Source organism: Xiphias gladius, chromosome 8, assembly GCF_016859285.1.
Source record: "Xiphias gladius isolate SHS-SW01 ecotype Sanya breed wild chromosome 8, ASM1685928v1, whole genome shotgun sequence".
NCBI lineage: Eukaryota > Metazoa > Chordata > Actinopteri > Istiophoriformes > Xiphiidae > Xiphias > Xiphias gladius.
The window spans coordinates 20,331,438-20,352,821 of NC_053407.1; the positions used below are offsets into that span (position 1 = coordinate 20,331,438).

Below are 21,384 nucleotides of genomic sequence, written 5' to 3' on the forward strand. Positions count from 1 at the left end.
ACGGTTTACATAATGACAGACAGCTCTTTGTCAAGCGGTGACAGATCAGCATGTATATGTACATTTCAATGTGTATGTTCTGTTCTTACTTACTGTACAGATGTGATTAGGCGTTGCCTCCTTCTGCAAACAAACAGAACCACAGAGGAAAATATAAAAGTGCTACAACATGGTTCTCAAGGTCATGCTATTAATAGACTCCCGTGTTCACACATTGCCAGATACATGCATCCTCCACATTGACTGGCTGTACTGCACACAAACACCAGTAGATGGCATCAGGGATGAGCTGATTGGTAGCCGACTATTGAGCTGTAATGTATTATTCATAAATGATAGATTCTCCAGAGCCATAAACTAAGGGCTGGTACATCACGGTCGTCACAATGAGGCCATTTATTGACTGGTAAAGCTGCTGATAATCCCATTCATGGTTTCTCTGCTATGACATTGTCTTTAGATCTTCCATCTTGTCTCTTTATCTCATATTTGTCACTTGAAGGTCACTGGGGTTGGGGATGAAAAAACAGAAATTGCATGTATCTCCTCTGAGAGTTGGTTATATTACTCTGTAGAGGATATTAGCAGCTACATATACAGGTGATTAGACATGGCACCATGATGATGTTACATGTGTACTTCTCTCATAAGAAGGGGGTGACACCAAACTGAGGAATCATTCCCTTCTCTCCTTCCTTCTCGTTCTTTCTCCCCACTTCTCTTTAGTGGGCTGCTGGATGTCCATGCCTGTCTGGTTCCATTACAGGATACACAGCATGAACACACTAATCCCATTTCCCACTGGGACACATACCTGGACGCAGGCCTTTTCACAGTATCTCCCTGTGTAGACCTGTAATAGTGATCCAGAAACTGCGTACGGTATGCATGGACAGCAGTTTAAGTCAGGTCATTTCTATGACTAAATCATCACATCCCCTCACTGCACGGTAGATCTCTACTGGGGCAGTGAGGTCTGATGGTGGTAGAGAGTCTTTCAGATATTCCTACCGTCATAGTGCAGTGGGGAGCAGATACATGATTTATGGTTAGATAATACCTAAAATGTAACTTTAAGGCTCTTAAAACCCCTTAACACGCAGTGAACCAGGAAGTGGGTTTGTCACTTTATTTGGGTTGGCATCTGGTTGAACCCTCATTCAACCTTTATGAAATATACATCATTTGAAAGCATAAAGCCTCTGTATGTCTAAAACATTTTAATATCACACTGACAACAGATGCTGATTATGCAACACTGCATACAAAATGGAGGAGTAAAAGAAAAAAAGGTGAACAAACAGAGGCCCCCTTTTTTTTTTTTTTTTACCAGGTGGTTTGTGTCTCTGTAAATTGGGTTCCAAAGGATTCCCTTTCAGTAGAGATCCTGACTGTTCATCAAAAGGGATCAGAAACAGCAAGCCTTATTAAGGGGTTAAAACGAGTGCACATTTATGGTTGTTAATTTTTTTAGTTTATACAAACTCATTTTCTAAAAGAATTCCCTTAATAATGTTCAAATTGTACATTTGGAGCTTTCTAAATTTAATTTTGTTTTTATAGAGGCTGCACCAGAAGCTAATTACATCAAATCTTTGGCTCTCATTTGTCACAAACACAAGTAAGCGCACTGACTGTGATCCCTTAATGAATTCAACTCACATAATCAGTCTAGTGTATGTTTTATCACTACCTTAATGAGTGTGCACAGGTCGGGATAAATCAGGAGTCTATGCTTAAAGCAAGCTTGAAAGTACTCTCATTTACTTTAAGTATTTGCTTTTGCCAGCCCACGGTAGCACAAATTGTATTGAGAGCGCGCTTTTACAGCATTTTGTCTGGTAGCACACGGCCAAAAAACCCCCAAAATAAACGGATCCACTCCACATCAGTGATTTATAACCCGATACAAGATTTAAAATAACTGGAAATTTAAGAGAATCACTGCTCAATTCAAGATGCATTCACTGCAAATGTTGAGAAGTTTTTATAATTTCACTTAATTAATACCAAAAATAGAAATATAGATTTGGTGAGAAAGGTAGGCTAAGGGTTAAAGACGCTGTCCTTGCACCAATCGAAAAAAGCACCAAATGCTGGCAAGTAACAGTTTTCTTAAGTAAGACACTAAATCCCAACATGTTCCCAGAATAATGCTCCAGAGCTGGCTCCGACTTTCAGTTCGGTGCACGAGCGAAGCGAGGGTTTTCCCAAAGGAGATCAATAAAACATCACATTTTGTCAGATTCGATAGTACAGTCTCACCCTTGCTTTCAGCCAGCAGCTCTTCTGACATGAGTCCGTCCTGCCGGTTCCCCAGGACGAAGGCCAGGAAAGAGAGGATGAGGGCGTCCAGGATGCCCATTATAGCCAAGATGTAGGCCCAGCGCACTGAGCAGGCCCCCAGGCTGTATTTGTCCGTCTGCTCTCCGCACATCCGCCGGACCTCGTCGCTGTCCCAGCCATCAGGATAGATCATACAACCCAGGACCAAACAGACACCTAGAGGGGGGCAGAGAGGGGAGGAATGAGTAAAAGAGAGGTGGCAACATCAGGGAGGAAGTGGATGAAGGAGCGATGAGGAGATGAAGGAGGAACAAAAAGTACAAGCAAAACAAAAATGAGTGAGGGGAGGAAAAGTGCACAGGAATAAATGAGGCCAGGGATTGTGAGATTTTGTGGGGAAATGAGAGATAAAGAAGAATAAGAATCATTTCAAGTGCTTTAAAAATCTCCCCCCTTATAGTCTCCTCTCTGGGTGTTTTACTGTTTCTATTGCATCCATCACACTGATTTTCATTTCTTCCCTGAGGTGTGAAATAAGTGTCTAGACACAAGAAGTGCCCATGGAAGAGCAGTAAAACCAACATTAAACGAACCGCCATCGCCGGACACAATAGGACTAAGAGATTCAGGATGTAGAAACTGCTCTGGTCATATGAGATGTCTTTGAAAACTGCCCAGGATTTCCCCACTTGTTTTGTTACATAACTTCATGGATTTCGCTCTCCATATTGCATTTTAAGAAGTGGTGAGTTTAGATTTTAACTCGTATCTATGCATTCTCAGTTTTTGCCCAAAGTGTGAGATCTCTCTCATCTTCAGTTTAAAAGAGATCCTCTCAGGAGGAGGAAAACGAGAGACCATGCGCAGTCCTGCAGCCTTGTCTCCCTCTTTGGATTTTAACTAACCACTCCTCATTCTCAGTTTTTGCCCAAGGGGGTAAAATCTCTCTCATTTTCAATTTGGATGAGGTTCTCCTCTGAAGTGATGCTGCAGCAGAGCAGCTGAAGACCTTGAAAAAGAAGCTGACTGCACAATTATCCAGAGTGTGTTGCACATTAATAATAAAACATACTAATAAAACATACCCTCTTCTTTATCCCCAAAACATTTGCTTGCAATGTTTCCTCTCTGACTGCTGTTTGTTTATGTATTAGTGTTGAGGCTTTTGAACATTATTCTAGTTTGTAACCCATGTAATCTGCATTTTAAGGACCCCTACGCTGCTTTTATTTCTACACCTTTGAACAGAAACGTATGTGTATATAACTCATGTGCCATTGGCCTTATTTGTAGCTTTTTTTTTCTGGCTTAATCAAAGTCTTACAACCGAAAGTAGTAACAATATGCTCTCTTTACATATGCATACACAAGCTGCACACATGTGCCTAAAAGCACACGCGCACATGCTGCACTTTGTTACAGTAACGCTGCGGTCTTTAATAGTCCTGGAAGATATTCAACGGGCGTTGGGAGATGTCTCAGTGAGAGAAAGTGAGTAAGAGAGAAAATTACAGAGCAATATATGCTGCAGACAAACTGCATACCTAACAGAGCAGAGCATCCCCAAGACTCCTCTTTTACCTTCCCCATGGCTCCAACTGTAATAACATATTCATATGCACACCGTGTTTCAGAGAGCACGGGCTCGGGTACTTGTTCAGAATCAGATAGGCGGATGGAGGAGTACTGCAATAAGCTATTCCGCTTCAGACATTCCTATGCCATTTAGTGCAGAAAATGTCCCTTTACTGTATTCTACTATTACAGTACGGCATCACAGACACACGTCCTCTTGAGTCTAGTACGCGATTCAGCCCCTGAGTGAGTGTCACTGAGGCCTTGATGCGCATTGTGACCAGTGAGAGGGCTGACAGTCAGCAGGTCCACATGAAGCCAAACCTCCACAATCTGTCTTGCCGGTCCACCTCTTTCGTACAAGTCTCTGATGTGCCAGTCAATGACGCATTGACAAATACAGAAGCTGACTGTGGCTGCAGAAGCTACAGACCAGGCCCCGCCTTGACAGTCCATTTACACAAATGCGGCAGAATTGTTGAACCAAACCTCCTTTTAATATTTTCTGTAAAGTGGTTCACGACAAATCAGATTGTCTCCGGCTCCAGGACATTAAATAAAAGGCAGTTGCTGTGTTTTCCCCGGCATATACTGACTTTTTCTTGTTTGTTCAGATATACAAGGTGTTTGACAAACAATTAACACTATAACAACAGTTTTGCTCAACCACATAATAACTCTGAGAGGGAGTGTGATGTAGTCTGCGCAGAAGAAAAGAGACAAGGCTGCCTCTGTATGTCCTTGTCTCAAACATAGTGATAGCCCTGATTTGGATGTCTGCTCTTTTGAAGAGAGCTGTCCACCCTGAGATGGTGCTAATTAGCTGGACTCATCAGTCAGCTGTCATGTTATTTGGTGACCTAAGGGGGGAGGCTCTCCATGTGTTTTCTGGTCGCTCCTCCTCCTCTGCTTTGGGGGTTTGGGAAAGGAAATGGGCAATCATAAACAGTGCTGCATTGATATGAATATAACTTTTTCACCTTGGGAGAAAAATGAATTCCTACCACCCGTGTTTTTCCTCTATAAATGCTATGAATATTATGGAGGTTTATGTAACAAGATTCACTGAACGGAGGGAGTGCCATGGAAGACCATATAAAAAAAGCTTTTCCAGATTCCCCTGGGTGTCTCCTGGATGCCTTTGGCTGAATTCAGCACGATCATGAATGTTACATTGAGGCTTAGGAGGAGAACGCTCACAGAGGTCTGGAGCAGGTGAGAGAGAAAGAGAAAGAGAAAGAGGCCGAGTGTGCACGATAAAGACAAATGAAAGAGGTGACAAATGCTGATAGCATCAGGGGAGACAAAAAGAGAACAAAAGATACAAGAGCAAAAAAAAAAAAAAAAAAAAAAAAATCTGTCACAGTCACTGCTGAACATTATCTACTCCAATGCGTGCCTCTGCAGATGAACATCTCTGAGGGATGCGCTGGCCAGGTTTATACCAACAGAGGGTGCCGCATATGCCACTCCTGTTTCCAGAGACAGCATGTGGGAAGAGTAGGAGCACATGTGCCCTCCGTACACTGTAACAGTAAGCCTGGAGCCAACTAATCCATAACCAAACAACACAGCCCAGGAGGGCCATTCCAGCACAGTGCTACATCTGCTTACGTAAGGAGAGGCTTAAGCAAAATTCAAAGAGGAAAAAAATTACAACTACGGCAGCGTACGGTCTATAACCACATCAGTAATACCAAGGGAAATACCAGAGGAAACCTCTAAATATATTTTGGCATTCCTGTGTATTTAAACATTCTTAAAAACATTCTCTAAAAAATACTTTTCTGCATACATATATACTATGTCAAACATACTATAGTACGTGTCAATGCAAACCAAAGATATTAGAGGAAATATACAGGGGGAAAAAACAACAACCATATAACACTGAAACTATTATTAGCAGCACTGATGGGCCAATGTTCTTGCTTGTTGTTTTTTCTTATTACCACAGATAACAAGCCAAACATGGCAATGAGTCACCACAGCGATTTTTAATAGCAATTAAGAAGAAAATCTCTAGACAACATCATGTTTTTATGTCAGTCCCTCAGAGCTTGAGCTTCTTTAAAAATCAACAATTTTGTTCTAAAAAAAAGATCCGTAATACATGAAGAATGTCATCAACAGAAGCATCATAAGCTCGTGATGCAGTCCAGTCAAACACCATTAATGCGGGCTTGTTTCCTGCCGTTCAACCCATTCTGGTAAATGCAGGAAATCACCAACTGAAATGAAAATACATGAGTGAAGCTGAGGAAGCGAGTTACTTACACTTAGGTTGTACAGGATTGGTCATTTTCATGGTACCAGCTTTTATTATGGAAAGAAAAAAAAAATCCAGTTATCCAGTAATGTAGATCCACATATCCCCCTGACTTTGGCTGCATGTGTACATGTGTCCTCTGTCTCTGTTAGTGCTGAAATGATTAGTTGGTTAATTGATTTGTTGCTCAGCAGAAAATCAATTGCGAGTTATTTTGATAATTGATCCATAATTTAAGTAATTTAGCTCTTTATGTTAAGTGCTCCTATTTAGCTGTTATAAAAAGTATATAAATATTTAATTAAATTGTTTATAACAGACAATGATGTTGCTATAAGCAGATATAGGTATTTATTAATGAATTTGTTAACAATTATAGCTCCTCCTGTGGACACACATAAGTGGAGGCTGCTGTATAAACAGATAGTAAATGACTTTATAGTAAAATATAAAATGTCTTTATATGAGAAGTTATAACTGCTGGCATAAACTGTTTACAAAAGACTAAAAGTAAAGTGTTAACAAAAAAACATTAGCTCATTATCTCTTGTTATCTGTTGGCTTCACCCACTAGCACTGCATTGGAGCAGAGCTTCATGCTGCAGTAATGAATGGTGTGCTCCCAATCCTTGCCTTGGATATAGCAGCACGCCAGACAGAATGCAGCTGTCAGCTGGAGTGGAGACTAGATATTAACTGACGGCATTATCCTACCCTTTCTGCTCTGCCCTTCCCTCTGTCTCTTCCCTGTTCTCTCTGGAGAGCAGGAGGAGAGCAGCAGACAAGCGCAGAGAAAGGAGAGACGGATTATGAGGCAGGGCGAGGCAGAGATCCAGAGATACAGAGAGAAAGCACAGGGAGAAAGGGGGGAGGAGGTGAGAGACAGAGCCCATGCAGGGTGCCATGCTCCAGCCCTGCGTGTGGCCACCAGCAAGCACCCAGCACCACGCTAACGTCATGAGTACTGGCTACCATATGCTGGAGCCCCCTCGGCGAAGCTATTCTCAGCATTTACCGTTTTCTGTCTTTTACACACACACACACACACACACACACACACACACACACACACACACACACACACACACACACACACACACACACACACACCTCTCTGTTTGTATATTCTTCTTCCCGGGAACGCTGGGACCATGTAAGTGGAAAACTGGACTGAGAAAAATGCTTGTTGGCGAACAGCAGCTTATGTAAGAGACTGTAGGTAGGGCATATTAGGTGCAACCAGCGCTACAGGAAAGTCTGAGGGCAGACCGGCAGATGGTACAGAACGGTATGATGGCAGTAGATTTGTCAGAAGCACATTGGCTTATTTTCCTAAAGAGACTACTAAATCCCATCGATACGGAAAGAATCCCATTGCCTCCTATAATCTCTTTGCGTCATTAGCAAGTAGGGTAGGTGACTGGAGCTCCAGTGTGATCTCCAAAGCAGCAGCTTGATTGGATTTGTGTATCAGGTCTACAGACAAAGAAAAATAAATCACATATATTGTATAATGTATTTGAAGGACCAGACATTAATCTACCGCCATAGCATTTGGCTCGTGTTTTACCGTAACACTGCCAATGCATTTGCATGTCTGAGTGTGTTTTCAGTGCTTCAACATGCCATTGATAGCACTGGGTGGCAGATGGAAATATTTCCTGCTCTTTCCATCACTTACACATCTGCAGCACATTTAAGCAGCCATGAAAAGGGATTCGCATTTTTCAACTCCCACAGTTCTTTGTGGATCCTATTTTCTCCTCTTCTCATTTAAATAGCTGTGACAAACTGAATTATGCATACGCACAGCCCAAACTGTGCTATCTTACACTGCATATGCATATCCAGCTCTAGCAAAAAACACATGTATAGACATATATGCCAGTAAATGTGACCCTCTATGTTTAAAATATACACGTTGGCTTAAATGCTCATTTGTTTGGCACTTGTCATAGTGACACATCTTGGTGCTGATGAATAAAAAAATGTGTTTACTGAACTGACAGCCTCTCTGGTGAGTTAGCCTGTGGCTGGCAAAATGGCCTTTAAGCTAAAAACTAAAAGTCAGCTCAAAAAAGAAAATCGGCACATACGTTCTGGGACCAGCTTTTTAGTGTTTATCCCAGTGGGGGTTCTCATAAATATGCATAGGTGGGTTTGCTTTAATGTATTAGCTAATGTTACACTCCCACAGGTGAAATAGTGACCTGAATGGGGTAAAATCCTGCCACTTCAGTTCAAAGGGTTCTTTCTACAGTCGTTTATACTGATACAAAAGACAGCGCCATTATTACTCACATCCAACTAGAACAAAACAACAGCAAGTGATTGTTCTTCATTGGCTAGTAATGTGATCCACCCCCCCCAAAGACATGGTCCATCCCTGATGCTTGTTGTCTACGTTGCTGTTTTCGGCATTAAGCTCCAGGCAGAGTGAGACTCCTGCCACTGCTGAGGCACAGTGTGACAGTGTGGCTGGGTGCTTGGATGACTCAAGTGGCTGAGTCTGGAAACAAGCAGCCCAAGGCCGAACAGCACATTGTGGGAGAGAGGCGGGAGTGGTAGAAATAGCCTAAAGTTTCAAGGACCGCGCAGTTGGTTCTGTTTCTTTCAACAGTTTCTCCAAAAACTGCATATATTTTGAATTTCTGCAGACATTTTTTTTCAAAGCCCACTGGATATGCACTTGAATGCACCAGCAAGTGAGAGTTTCCAAAAAACTGCCTGCTCACAACTGCATTATAGTAGCATTCAATGATCAGGAAAAACATACAGCAGGCTAAATTTTGACTGTGGCTCACCTCTCTCTACAAGTCAGTTTCCATGCCATACTGGCATGTATTGATACCGTTGGTTAGGTGGAAACTCTAAACAGTGTGCTTTAAAAAACGGATGCAGGTAATGTCGTGCAGGGCTAAAATATGACTTCTGTCTTCTGTCACTGAAAGGTACCAGGAGGGAACCCTCTAATTCTATCTGGGAAGATTAAGTGTACAGGACATCCTTTTTGCTCTCTCTGTAAACACCTGCTGTTGAGGAGCCCTTGAACAAGGCTGTATTTTTTTCAATATTTTTCCCTTGCTGACCTGGTCCCACAAGCCACTGGTCTGGGCATGGGCCCAGTCAGTATTTGTTGACCATGAGCAGGTGTCTTGCAAATTGTATATAGTTTAAATCTTTCACTCATAGATGCAAAAACAGAATTTTTTGTGCCTCTGAAACGATCTTAATTGCAAAGTCCCTGTTTATCTCTGTGTTTAGGGACATAAAAGATGTAAATAAATATGTGGACAGGAGGAGCCGGGGATCGAACCACCCACCCTGCAATTAATGGACGGCATGTCCCACGACCTGTATGTTTGTGCGTGCATGTGTGTGTGTGTGTGCTTGTGAGGCCACTATATGGCCTTTCAGACAATACTGACCTGCAACCTTCAGGTTAGAAGTTACACACTTGGAGATATATTTTCTGGGGTTGAATGAGATTAAATACCACAATCCAAAGAGGTTTCAGTGTATTTAAGCAAGTAAAACTCTGGCTTCTTTCATCTTGCTCTTCTGCAGAGGGAGCCTGTCATTATGGTTTAATCCTCAACTCAACAGCCTTCACTCTCTCTGGGCTCTCCAGTTATTTCAGATATTCTTCCATTTGCATTTTGCAGGGGAATCTATGGGTTCAGATGCATTAGTCCTCGTCACTTCCCAGATGTTGTCAGCATAAATCATGTGCTGGATGGTCCTGTCTTTGATTGTCCTCCCTCATATAATATTCATAACACCATCCTATAGAAAATGTGATTCCAACTTCACCCACAGAGCCCCTTCTGCCAGCTTTGTGAAATGAGGATGTAGAATGAAACTGATTAATCCAATCTTTTCCATGGCCAGTCCAGACTCTAATGAAGTGTGGGCAGCATCAACCCCATGTTCACACTGGACAATTAAGACTTCTCTCTGGCTCCAAAGATGAGTGAATGAGTACCCATGAAACATGACCTAAGACTATGACAATGATATGCCATAATTGCATTCAGATAAATGGGGCAATTAAGAGTGTATGAGCTATATAGTGGGACTAAATGGAGTGTGAAAATATGTCACCACTTGAGTCTGCTTCATGGTCCAGATTTATGGAGTGGAAAAGAGGGTTATAAATTAAACTTTAATAGTGTTATAATCGGTGTCAGTTTATGTGGCTATAAGAGAAAAAGTAACGAGAGATATATATAGGATTTAGAGGTTCATAGTTTTACAAAGCACATAGCCAGAAGACGAGCGTACCTTTAGACAGCTGGCTGGATGTGAACTTAAGACAGTACTCGTAAAAAAATATTTCCAAAGAGTCAAGGATAGACTGGAAAGTGGAGCAAGAGTAACTTTTAAACTGACTTCAACAATCTCCCTTGGAAAATGAGGAAGAGGCTTCTAGAGATGAGCTGTCTACAGTCCAAATCTATTTCTGCTTCAGCTGCTGGCAAAACTCATTGGTTGCTAGAAGGGAGCAAGGAGCTTCCAGGCATCCTCTGTATCCCACTCTGTCAACATCTTCAGCAATTTTTTGCACAATGAGCGCATAATGCCCACAGCTTACCTACCATTTCAATTCAAAGGATTAGAAGGAGCAAGAAATGGCTTATTTCATCAGATCATCTCTGATCTGTGCCAGGACAAGTCTTACAAAAACTTTTCAACCATCTTGCAGTGCTGCAAGTAATCTTCCCACATTAGCATATTGCATATAATCTTATGTCTATAGGCTGCAGGAAGCACTCTGACCTATAATACAGGGAATAAAACTCGACTAGAAGGAGATCTTTAAAAAAACGTAATTTCATCTACAGCTTCAGAACAAGCCTGATGCACGAATCCAGAAAAGAGACTGAAAATGATGCAGCTCCACCTAAAAGGAGACGATGAAAAGGATGCAGTGTCTCTAACACCACCCACACACTAATACCCAAAATCAAGCCAGTCAATCGATTAAACAAGCAACTGCATCCATGAAGTTTATGTGTAAAATTCTTCCTACATTCTTAGTACATCACTACAAACTAGTTTCAAAACAATTATTTGGAAACCAGGTTGCACCTTTAAAAATTAAGAAATGTCTTTGGTAGTAATGTGTACATCTGTAGTGGCCTCATGCAGTTTAGACCTATCTGTCTATCTATCTATTTGTCTTTCTTTACAAGCTTTTTAAAAAAAAAAAAAACCCTGCCAACTTTGGCCAAATGCTCTATATTCAGAGCCGAGACAGTGCCTCACTATTACACATTGACAGAAGCTGCGAACAGGTGAAGCAGGACATACAACAGAAGGGACAGTGTGCTTTGAAACTATTAAGTGACTACACTCAAGCTATGTAAGGTTGACACAGGACTAAAACATGTGCCTCGGTAATAGATATAACATTTCAGGTTAGAGCAGAGGTGGGGTTGCGGAATTAGAGGGAGGAGGGAGGGGGAAGAGGAAGTGGAGTGCAGTGTAAACCGCAGTGAGCAGAGCAGGAGGGAGTCGGGCTGGGGTGGAGGGCTTATGTAACAGGTCCAGATGCAGACTGTACCTCTACAGAGGATAAAGATTGGCAAAGGCATCGGGGATCAAAAGAGACCTTTGAATTCTGTGAAAATACTGACTGGGTCAAAAGTTCAGGGACGATGGAAGCAAACAGCCACGGCTTAGGGGGGACTGTGCTCTCTCAGTCAACAGTTACCATTAGGAGCATTCACCCAAGACAGACTGATGTAGTAGTAACAGCATATCAGTGAAAGCAGAAAAATTAAATAATGACATATGTAATTATATCATTTGATCATTATTATCTAAGTGTTAATATGTAAGTGGTAATTTTGTAGTCGGTCATGGTGGATCCCATTTTAACAGCCTCATATACTGGTGATATCGTATTACATATGCAATGCATCATATTTTATAAACTGATCATACCAGATTTTGTTAAATAAATGTAGTGAATTACAAAGTACAATATCTTCCTCTGAACTCTGGTGGAGTAGAAGTATGCGTGAGTGCATAAAATGGAAATAGTCAAGTAAAGTACAAGTATGTCGAAATTTTACTTGAGTGAAGTTCTTGGGTAAATTCACCTTCCACAACTGTGCACGTATGTGCTTCTGTGTGCAAGCATGTACACAAGTCATACATGAACAAAAGCACGTCTACCATCACTGGATCTACAGCGTGAAAAGTTTTTTTTCATGGGACACTGTGTCCTTGCTGTCCTACCTCATCACTCTCTTTGTGGAATACATCAGCAGCCTGCACAGCCTCTGGCCTGATCCAGGCTACTTCTGAGATCACAGGGATTAACTCCAGCAAATCTATAGTCCACACCCTGCAGGGCTACAGGGACACCAAATGCAGAGGAGTCACGATGATGATTTGGCTGGCATTTAGAGTTTGTATTCCACAGCGCTACACCTATACTCACAGAGTGTGGGCTAATTAATCAGCATTGATCTGTTTTGGTTTGAAGTCTAAAAATATGATCTCAGGGTTCTTTAATTATACCAACTTTTCTGCATTCACAAATGAGCCTTAAATCAAAAAAATGTGCATTACAAATCATGCCACATGACCAGGCATGTGAATCTCTGAATCTATGGCCATGAAATGTAATTAAAAACACATGATCAGTACATACATGTAGATCCATCCCTCCTCTCCTCTTGCTGTCAACCATCCGCAGTAGGGAGAGCTGCATGGGTGAATGTTCCCTCCCACCGGCTATAATTAGATGGTTCAACTGGCTGTATGTGTTTCTTAATTACAAAAACGCAGGAGTCTAAGGGTGTTAACGCAGAGGTGATATGAAAACAGATTACCTGTGTGTGTGTGTGTGTGTGTGTGGGGGGGGGGGGGGGGGCAAGATTGATTGTTCCTTGTTGGTTCCTCCAGGGCAAATGGGAGAGGCAGGTTAAAAGACGGACAGAGAGACAAAGACAGAAAAAAAGCTAAGGAGAGTCACAGCAGTGAGTTTGTACTCTAGAGATCATCCCGATCTCTCCCCTTTGAATGTTGAGCTGCCTACTGCAGAGGAGCCATCTGTGGATTAGTGCACAAGGCAGTGTTGTGTGCTCAGTTGTTTTGATTGAAGAAAGGTGGTGGGTCAGCACATTCAGTTCAAGTGCTGCTCTGACAAGACCTGGTGAGAATACAGATCGGCGCTGCAATTATCCCAAACCAGTTGTCATCGGCTCCCTTTACCCCCTGACTGCCTTTGTCGAGCCCCACAGATGACCAGTGTGGATTTCTGCCACAGATTTCTGAGGCCTATTTTGGATTTTTGAGCATCTCTGCAGGGGATTCGTATTTCTGTTGCTTCAAAATCTCCCATGGCCTTGTCTTGTTTGTTCTGTCTGTTAACTCAACAGGAGACCAGTTTCTCAATCTCTCATAAACACCCAGGACCACAGACACAGTTTTGTCTTTCTCAGCGGTGTTTCATAGTTAAAAGTGCTAATGCACCTTACCGTAACAACAGCAGACAGTACTCCCCCATGTTGTTGCACTATCTACGTTACACAAATCTGCCCGACTGGGTATCTGGCTTGATATGCTGCAGAGAGACATTAGTCCCTGCTCTGTATGTAGCTGCAGCACCAGGAGTGACTGATACATGGCACTGCTTCTAACATGATGACAGAAAGTGACAGGCCCCAAACTGCCAAAGACTGCTGTGAAATAACAGAGAGGTCCAAGGTAAGACTGGCTTCATCTCATAGGCTGCAGTTTAGATGTCCTAGTGTAACATTAGTGAAAGTTTCAGGATACACATCCATACAAATGGACACGTTGAAACTACACATACTGTGCAGAGAGGTGGTGCACAATAAGGATGTCAGTAGGATACAGTACTTACAGTATTAATGTTTACTAACACTAACAATTTATTTTAACAATTTTAAACTAAACTGTTTTTTGTTTTTTTGGCCACTTTGGGGTAGCACAAGCTATAAACACAACACTGACATATTCTCACCTTATGACAAAATTGTTAGCAAAAAGTTGCTTAGAGTATTTACACATACAGCAGTTATGGAGCAACATTAGCATTAATTTGGAGTCCTGTTTCAGGTGACCCAACAAATTTAATGTCCAGTATTCCCTCTATTTTTTAGCTCTCTTTTGGTCTCCACCAACTCCTGAGGGAAATATCTGGTTCTTTAGCTGCTAAATGCTCTGTTAAGTTCACCAGCTACTTGCTAACTTTGTCTGTCAGTTGTTTGGTGCCAGACAAGTAGTGTGCAGTGGGTTTTTAGAGCTTTTAGTGGCTACACTGAACCAACAACACTGATGAGAATGGTGAGACTGAGCCAAAACAGTAAAGTAAGATCAAATAATTAGTTAAAAGATACATTAAAGCTCTGTAAAGCTGAGGGGGACTGCAGAGTTGAGCAATAATTCTCTGTGGGTTTGGCACTACGAGCAACAGCTTTCACATCACAAATAGTCATTTGATCCACTCTAACATTAGTGGAGATGTTTCAGCATTTTGTAAAACCTCAGTAACATTGAACTTTCTTTTACTACATTAGCTTTGTCTATGGATAAATAATATTTCACTGGAGCTGACAGAGCAGTACAATGTTAACTTAAATCTTCTGGCTAAACACAGTGGAGGGACAGCTATAATGTGTGAAAATAGTCAGGTTCCCTCACTTGAACTCAATTCGACATCCAGTTAAGATGCATGAGGTCGTTCAAGGATGAATGACAAAATACTGCATAAGTTAGTGGAAGATGAAAAACCTGTAATGTGCTGAATTTAATAAATAACTTGTTTGGGCCAATTTTTTTGTTTTTTTGTTTACTACTTTGGGATCAAGGCAAGTATGGACAGAGCTTAACAGCACTTCATCAAATTAAAGTCTACTCCGTTGTGCAGTTTAATAGAGATGTAGTTCATTTATATGCAAATTTTTCCTATAGCATAATGTTGTTTGGGATGGGCACTCAAGGTATTTGTTTTTCAACAGACGCATGCGGCCAAAAAAGTTCATCAAGCCCTGGGCAGGGACGGTCATGAACTAGCATGCAGACAAAGGATGTGCATCTATTATGGCTACCGGATGAACTGAATGTTGCTATGTGAAGCATGCAAAAACACACAAAAACACACAGGAAGCAAAGCAACAAGCAAAAGCAACAGAATCAGCCTTTTTCCTCAGTCAAGCACTAATCTGCTTTTGAAAGGCCTGTAAGGTGTCCAGACAAGAGCGCTCATTTATAGCATTAACTCTGTAGAGCTGGAGCGCACAGGTCCAGTCCTGCTGCAGTGAAAAAGCACAGCTCTATGATGGTTGCTCTCATGTCGAGCTCCGCAGCTTTCCACCTCTGCATTCAGCTAGGTTTTAATGCTCCTTTCAGAACAAGCCTCTCAATAGAGCTAATGGACCACGAGAGTGAAAGCCAGCCACAGAGAAACATTTAATGATACAGAGAGAGAGAGAGAGAGAGAGAGAAAAAGCGAGAACGAGAGAGAGAGAGGTGACTTAAAGGTTCGGTATATCTTCTTTGAGCTCTGCTATCTGATTTGTTTTCTGTCTGCCTTCCGTCTCTACTTTCTTCTTCTGTTAACCTTCAGAACCCTCAGAACCGTTTTTTTCTCTTTATTGTCATCTCTGTTTCTCCTTTATTTTCCCACTGTCTTTTCTGTCAGACAACAAAGGTTTAAAATTTTGATGGGTTGATTCCTCTTGTTTGATTTTTATCCATCTTTATCTAAAGTCGACTAAAGACTTAACTGGTGTCTTGAAGGCTCTATTTGCTGCGGCAGCATACTGTGTTGAAACAATATTATATATGCAATGGAAAGAACGTGACAGCTGAATTGTACGTTTGCTCACTTACGACGGCTTTCTTATATGTATGCAGGCACTTTGAAGGTATCTAATGAAGGTATGTAATGCAATGAAGAGCAGCTTAACAGCTCAAATCACAAGATCAGTCTATAGTTAGAAGCTTCTTCTCTAAATATTGATAGCTAGTACTTTGGTTTAGAGCTGAAGCAACGAGTCAATTATTCAGTTAGTTGACTGAGAGAAAATGAATCTAGAAACTGGTTGAGTAATCAGTTAATTGTCATTTTTCAAGCAAATATACCATGAAATGCTAACAATAACATGTCGTAGTCCCAGTTTCTCAACTGTGAGGATTTGCTGCTTTTGTTTATCTTATGTGATAGTAATCTGACTATCTGTTGGTGGGACAAAAGTAATATGAAGACCTCGCTTTGTTACAGTGGAAAACTATTTTTTTTATCACTATTTGACAGTTAATCAAAAAAATAATCAGCAGATTGATTGATAATGATAATAACAGTGAGTTGCAGGCCTGATTTGTCTAGTTTTTAAAGCTGCTAATTTCAATATTCAAATGAGATGTGCCAGCAGCTAATGCAGGTGCAAGAACAGTTCCAAATGATAATGTAATAAACTGAACAAAAAGAAAACACGAAGCTAACCCATACAAAGTATTAAACCCCATATGTTGGTGCAGGTGTTTTCTAACTTTAAATTGCAGCTGTTATTGATTCCATGGTCATTCAGTAACTGAGCTAAACTGCGCTAATCTCACCAGCTAACAAAACATCAAGCTTATTCCAGAGAGATAAAAAAATATTCCTTGAGTTTGTCTGACTAACAATAGCCTTTTAACAGCATTTTGGCTTTCAGCTGTCATTATTTTTATTACTTACTCTGCGACATGTCAAAATGTTTTCTGTGATAAAGGCCTCCCCCAAAAGTGAAACTATTCCTTTCGAAAATTATGGGTACCTCAGTATGAAGCATGGCAACCTCTTGACCAACATAATAAGTCATGCATGATTCCATAATGAAATGAAGAATGACATTTCCTTGCTATAAAAAAGTCCTATCAGTGTTCACAGCAGAATGTTTATCATGTGGCATAAGCACAGAAACTAAGTTCCTTTTGGATAATTTGAAATAGATTAGACAAGAGCAGCTCACAGGACAAAGGTTTCATATCTTTAAACTTCCTCATTATCGGAAGAATCCATGCAAGTTGTGCAGAAAGCACAAGCTTGTGCATAATCTGAAAAGATATCCTTTAAGTATTAAGTACCAAAGATATCCAATAAGAAGCAGTGGATGTTCAAAAATGCAATTGTGTGATTTTGCCCGACTATTAATTCTAGCAAAGCAAATCTTTTCCTTCTTAATTATTTGTTAAAACAACAGCAACACACTCAAGCCCACATGAACAAAACAGACCAAAGAATAAAATAAACAACTAGAGGGAAAAATAGAAATCGGACCATAAATGTAAATACAAACCTTTGAAAACAGTCTGTATCTTTCCACCCTCAGTCTGCACATTTTTTTCTGCTGACTTTACAAAGCTTACATCTTGCTTATTCACAGGTATGACTCATATCTGTTTTGGAGCAGAAACAATCTCATCTAATATAGAAAAGGGCTGGCAGCCGACATGTCAGAGTACGTAGTCAGGCTGTAAAACTGCGAAGTAATTATCACTGACCTCAGTCTTCTTAGTTAATTGGTATACAGACTCCTGTAGAACTGCAGGTTATACAGGACAGAAGAGATGTAGAAGGAAATGGACAGCACATACTGTACAGTACTCACTGGAACAAGGTTTCAGTGAATGGAAAAGATGAGAAAAAGGAGAGGGGAAATAAAGAAAAGAAAACGTATAAGAGAGTGGAATGGGAGATAGGGTTAGGTCAAAATGAACAACTGAAATGAGTTGAGATGCACAGGGGGGTGAAATTGTGTGAAGGCAGCAGAAAGAGATAAGGTAAAGGGGGCTTGTGCATCATGTATCTTGCTGTGCTCAGCTCAGCGGAAAAATAAACACACACTTACATCTGCATGCCATGGACTTGCACAGAAATAGCACCGGTGCAGAAAATACGAGAAGAACACGAGTCCATCCAGGGCAGCATAGGACGCAGGAGCACTCCTGCACTCAACTTGGTTTGGCTGCGCTAGACATTTTGAAAGTTCTAATGTGTCCTGCTGGTTTGCTTTCTCATCAAAAATTCTACATTTTCACCTGGGCCTCACAAAAACCTCTTCCTGAATTTGGCTAGAGGGGTGTGTGTGCTCTCACTGACTGATTCACTGAAGAGGAGCTTTGTGCAATGGTGTGAATTTGTTATATGTTGTTAAGTGTTTATCCACAACCTTCTGACCTCGGCCCAAGGGGATTTGTGAACGCAGCTATGAGAGTTGCATACGGTATATCACTGAAATCATATAGTCCCTGCCAACGAAGACAGTATGACATTGATATTGAGTTAGTATATCTGAACAGCCCTTTTAATCAATGAGGCATGGTAGAGTTATATGTTATTTTTTTCATACCAACCATACCACAACACACCCAATATAAAATCTGCACCAAAGACAAAAGAAGGTATGAAATATAGCCTCACAATAAAAAAAAAATTTAAAAAAAGGGCCGTAATGGTAGCTGCTTTAGCAGAGAGAAAGATCGCTGCCACAGAGCAGAGAGCAGTGCTCTGAATACTGACTGTGTCATTCATGTCCTTGGAACAGTCTAGTAGCAGGGATGGGTGACAACGAGCTATGGCTGACCCACTGTGTGAATTTTAATTTCAGTTTGCTTTATTGGCATGAGATGTGACATACATTTGTGTTGCCAAAAGAAGGAAAATAATGGATAAGGAAAAGGGGAGTTATATTTAAATCTCACTCCCTCTTCCCCTTCCTCTCCACACACACACACACACACACACACACACACACACACACACACACACACACACACACACACACACACACACACACAGACACATATACCTCCCTATCAGAACATCATCTGACAGTAAGGGGCCCATTACAGATGCCAGTGGGCCACCTGTCTTCCGCAGGGCTAGTAAGTGAAGGCGTTGTGACTTTAACCTTCAGCTAAGTGTAATGAAGTCTGACAGTGCTAAGCAGCCAGGCTTGCTCATTAGGCATCCCTGTGCCAGCCTGTCATGGTCAGGGTCTCTCCTCTTGGCTTTCTCTTTCATCTCTTAGCTGCAGAAGGACAAAGCCCAGCGGTCTCCTCATTAGACAGGCTTATTGCGTTAATTCAGCCCAACATAACACACTGAGCTGGAGTTGTTCCAAATAACCCCCCTCATTTGTGTTTGTTGCGAATAGGAAGCCAGCTGCTTCAACCACTGGTGCAGCTGAGCAGACCAATGTTTAGCAGCAGTCGGACTCTTTTCAGATGATGGAGGCCTCCGCTCACACTGGACGACCTTAGCCCACAGTTACAGTGACAAAATGCTGCCAGCAGCTGAACCACTGACCTCTGCCACATTTGAACACCCTCAACACCCCCCAACTCGGACACACAAACACACGCGCGGACCTGTTGGCTGAGGACAGTGTGAAGATCGTTCACTAACTAACTAATCTGCATGGACGAGAAAAGAAAGTTCATATTAAATTGAGCTGTTTTGTATCTATACAGTGCATATGGAATGGTATGATACCATAGACAGCGAATGAAGTGCATATTTTATGCAGTCATTCAGTCTTAGAAAAATCTAGTTAAATATGAAAATTCAGAATTTCTTACCAGTTTTAAAGAGTTTTTTTTTTTTTAATGATGTCATTTTGAAAGTTGTATGCAATGTTACAGTATTATGTTCTTCTTTTATTTCATTAGCCTATATTATCCAGTCAAATGGTACCATTGTCGATGAAAAAGAAACATGTGCATTTGCATACACGTGCAAGTATGGTGTGGTGCTGTATTGGGGAAAAGCTTAGTGACCATGAGACAATGGCTGCCAGGGCCTCAGTGAAACTTCAGCACCATGGACAGCACTGTCTGCTCATCAGTGTCTGCTGACAGCTCCCCGCGAGATCCTTGACACTGACACCGTCCGCTTATCTCCACTTTGGCTGCTCCCACTGACAAATAATATATCCAATCAACTGATCAATCAAGTTCCAAATCCATCCCGGTGTTTAAGAGTTCAAGGGGTTTGCAATATGTAGCATGTCCAGGTCCTCAAAACAGATGATCATTTGATCTTCCAAGATCCTGTCCCTGGGACCCAACATCTGATTTTTTTTTTTTTTTCTTAGAAAATATTTATATATACCCTGTAACAGTGTTTAGTATGGGTGGGGAGGTAACAGTGGAAAGTTGCCATATTTGATATTTACACATTCTCTCTGTAGATCTTGTGAAAGCAGTGACAATAAACTCCTCTGAGCCCCTTTCAGTGTCCCCCTCCAGCCCCGCGCGCCCCACTTACCTGACGCCGCTTGCATCCAGCCACAGATCTTGTACACGGTGGAGGTGCTGAGGAGGAAGAAGAGACTGAAGCAGCCGATGCAGGTGACGACGAGCATCATGGACATTCCGATGAAGAAGGAGGCGGCCTTGAACGCACCGGAGGGGATAGCGGAGAACTCGGTGAAGCTACCCTGGCAGGCCAGGTCTCTGGAGAGTCCGTCTCCGATGCAATAGTGGAAAAGGCCGAAGTAGCCGGCCTGCGGCGTGTCCACGCCATCCCCAATCCAATAGGGCTGCGAGAAGATGGTCACGTTAACAATACCGAACAGGATAGTAAAGATGGCCCATAAAAGTCCGATGACACGGGAGTTGCGGACGTAATTGGTCTGGTACAGTTTCGCCGCTTCTGCAGATGGTAGCATTGATGCGGCAGACCCAGGTATCATTTTATGCAATCCCGAAGACTAAGTGGATGTTGCGATCTGCCCGAGCACAAAGCGAGGACTAAACATTTAGCACATAAGCCGTTCTCCGCCCGCCGACCCCCCCTCCTCCTCCTCCTCCTCCTCCTCCTTCTGTTTACAGACTCGTCCCCAACACGGCGAGAACTAGCGGAGAATCTATGCCCGTGCCACTGCAACACAGCAACATCTGTCAGGCGCGATCAGCTCGTGACGTCGCATCCTGGAGCCAGGCGGCCAAAAAAAGCGAGCGAGCAGCTAAAGCAGAGCGCCCGAGCCCCGGAGATCGGCGACGAGACTCTGGGAAGTCGGGGACCAGCAGGGACGGGCTCCCTCCCACTTGCTCTGTCTAGCCGTTGGACGCGCGCATCGCCGCCGCCGCGCCGCTCGCCGACGTCCTTGGGAAAAACCTCCTCGACCGAAAAACGCAATGTATTATTCACAGCGACCTCGGCCACTCAACGCGAGATGCGCACGTATCCCTCTCGGCCCCAGCACGAGCAGAGACAGCCTATAATG

General features: G+C 42.2%; 1 protein-coding gene across 1 annotated transcript; it reads right to left on the bottom strand.

The window, feature by feature from the left end:
- Window positions 1-676: 676 nt before the first annotated feature.
- On the bottom strand, window positions 677-20,850 carry LOC120792885 (LHFPL tetraspan subfamily member 3 protein-like). Its single transcript, XM_040132270.1, has 4 exons — window positions 20,424-20,850; window positions 2,236-2,502; window positions 815-873; window positions 677-751 (listed from the first exon to the last, which is right to left on the bottom strand). Exons 1-4 carry the CDS (start codon window positions 20,848-20,850, stop codon window positions 677-679), a joined length of 828 nt encoding a protein of 275 aa, XP_039988204.1.
- Between the last annotated feature and the right edge of the window lie 534 nt (window positions 20,851-21,384).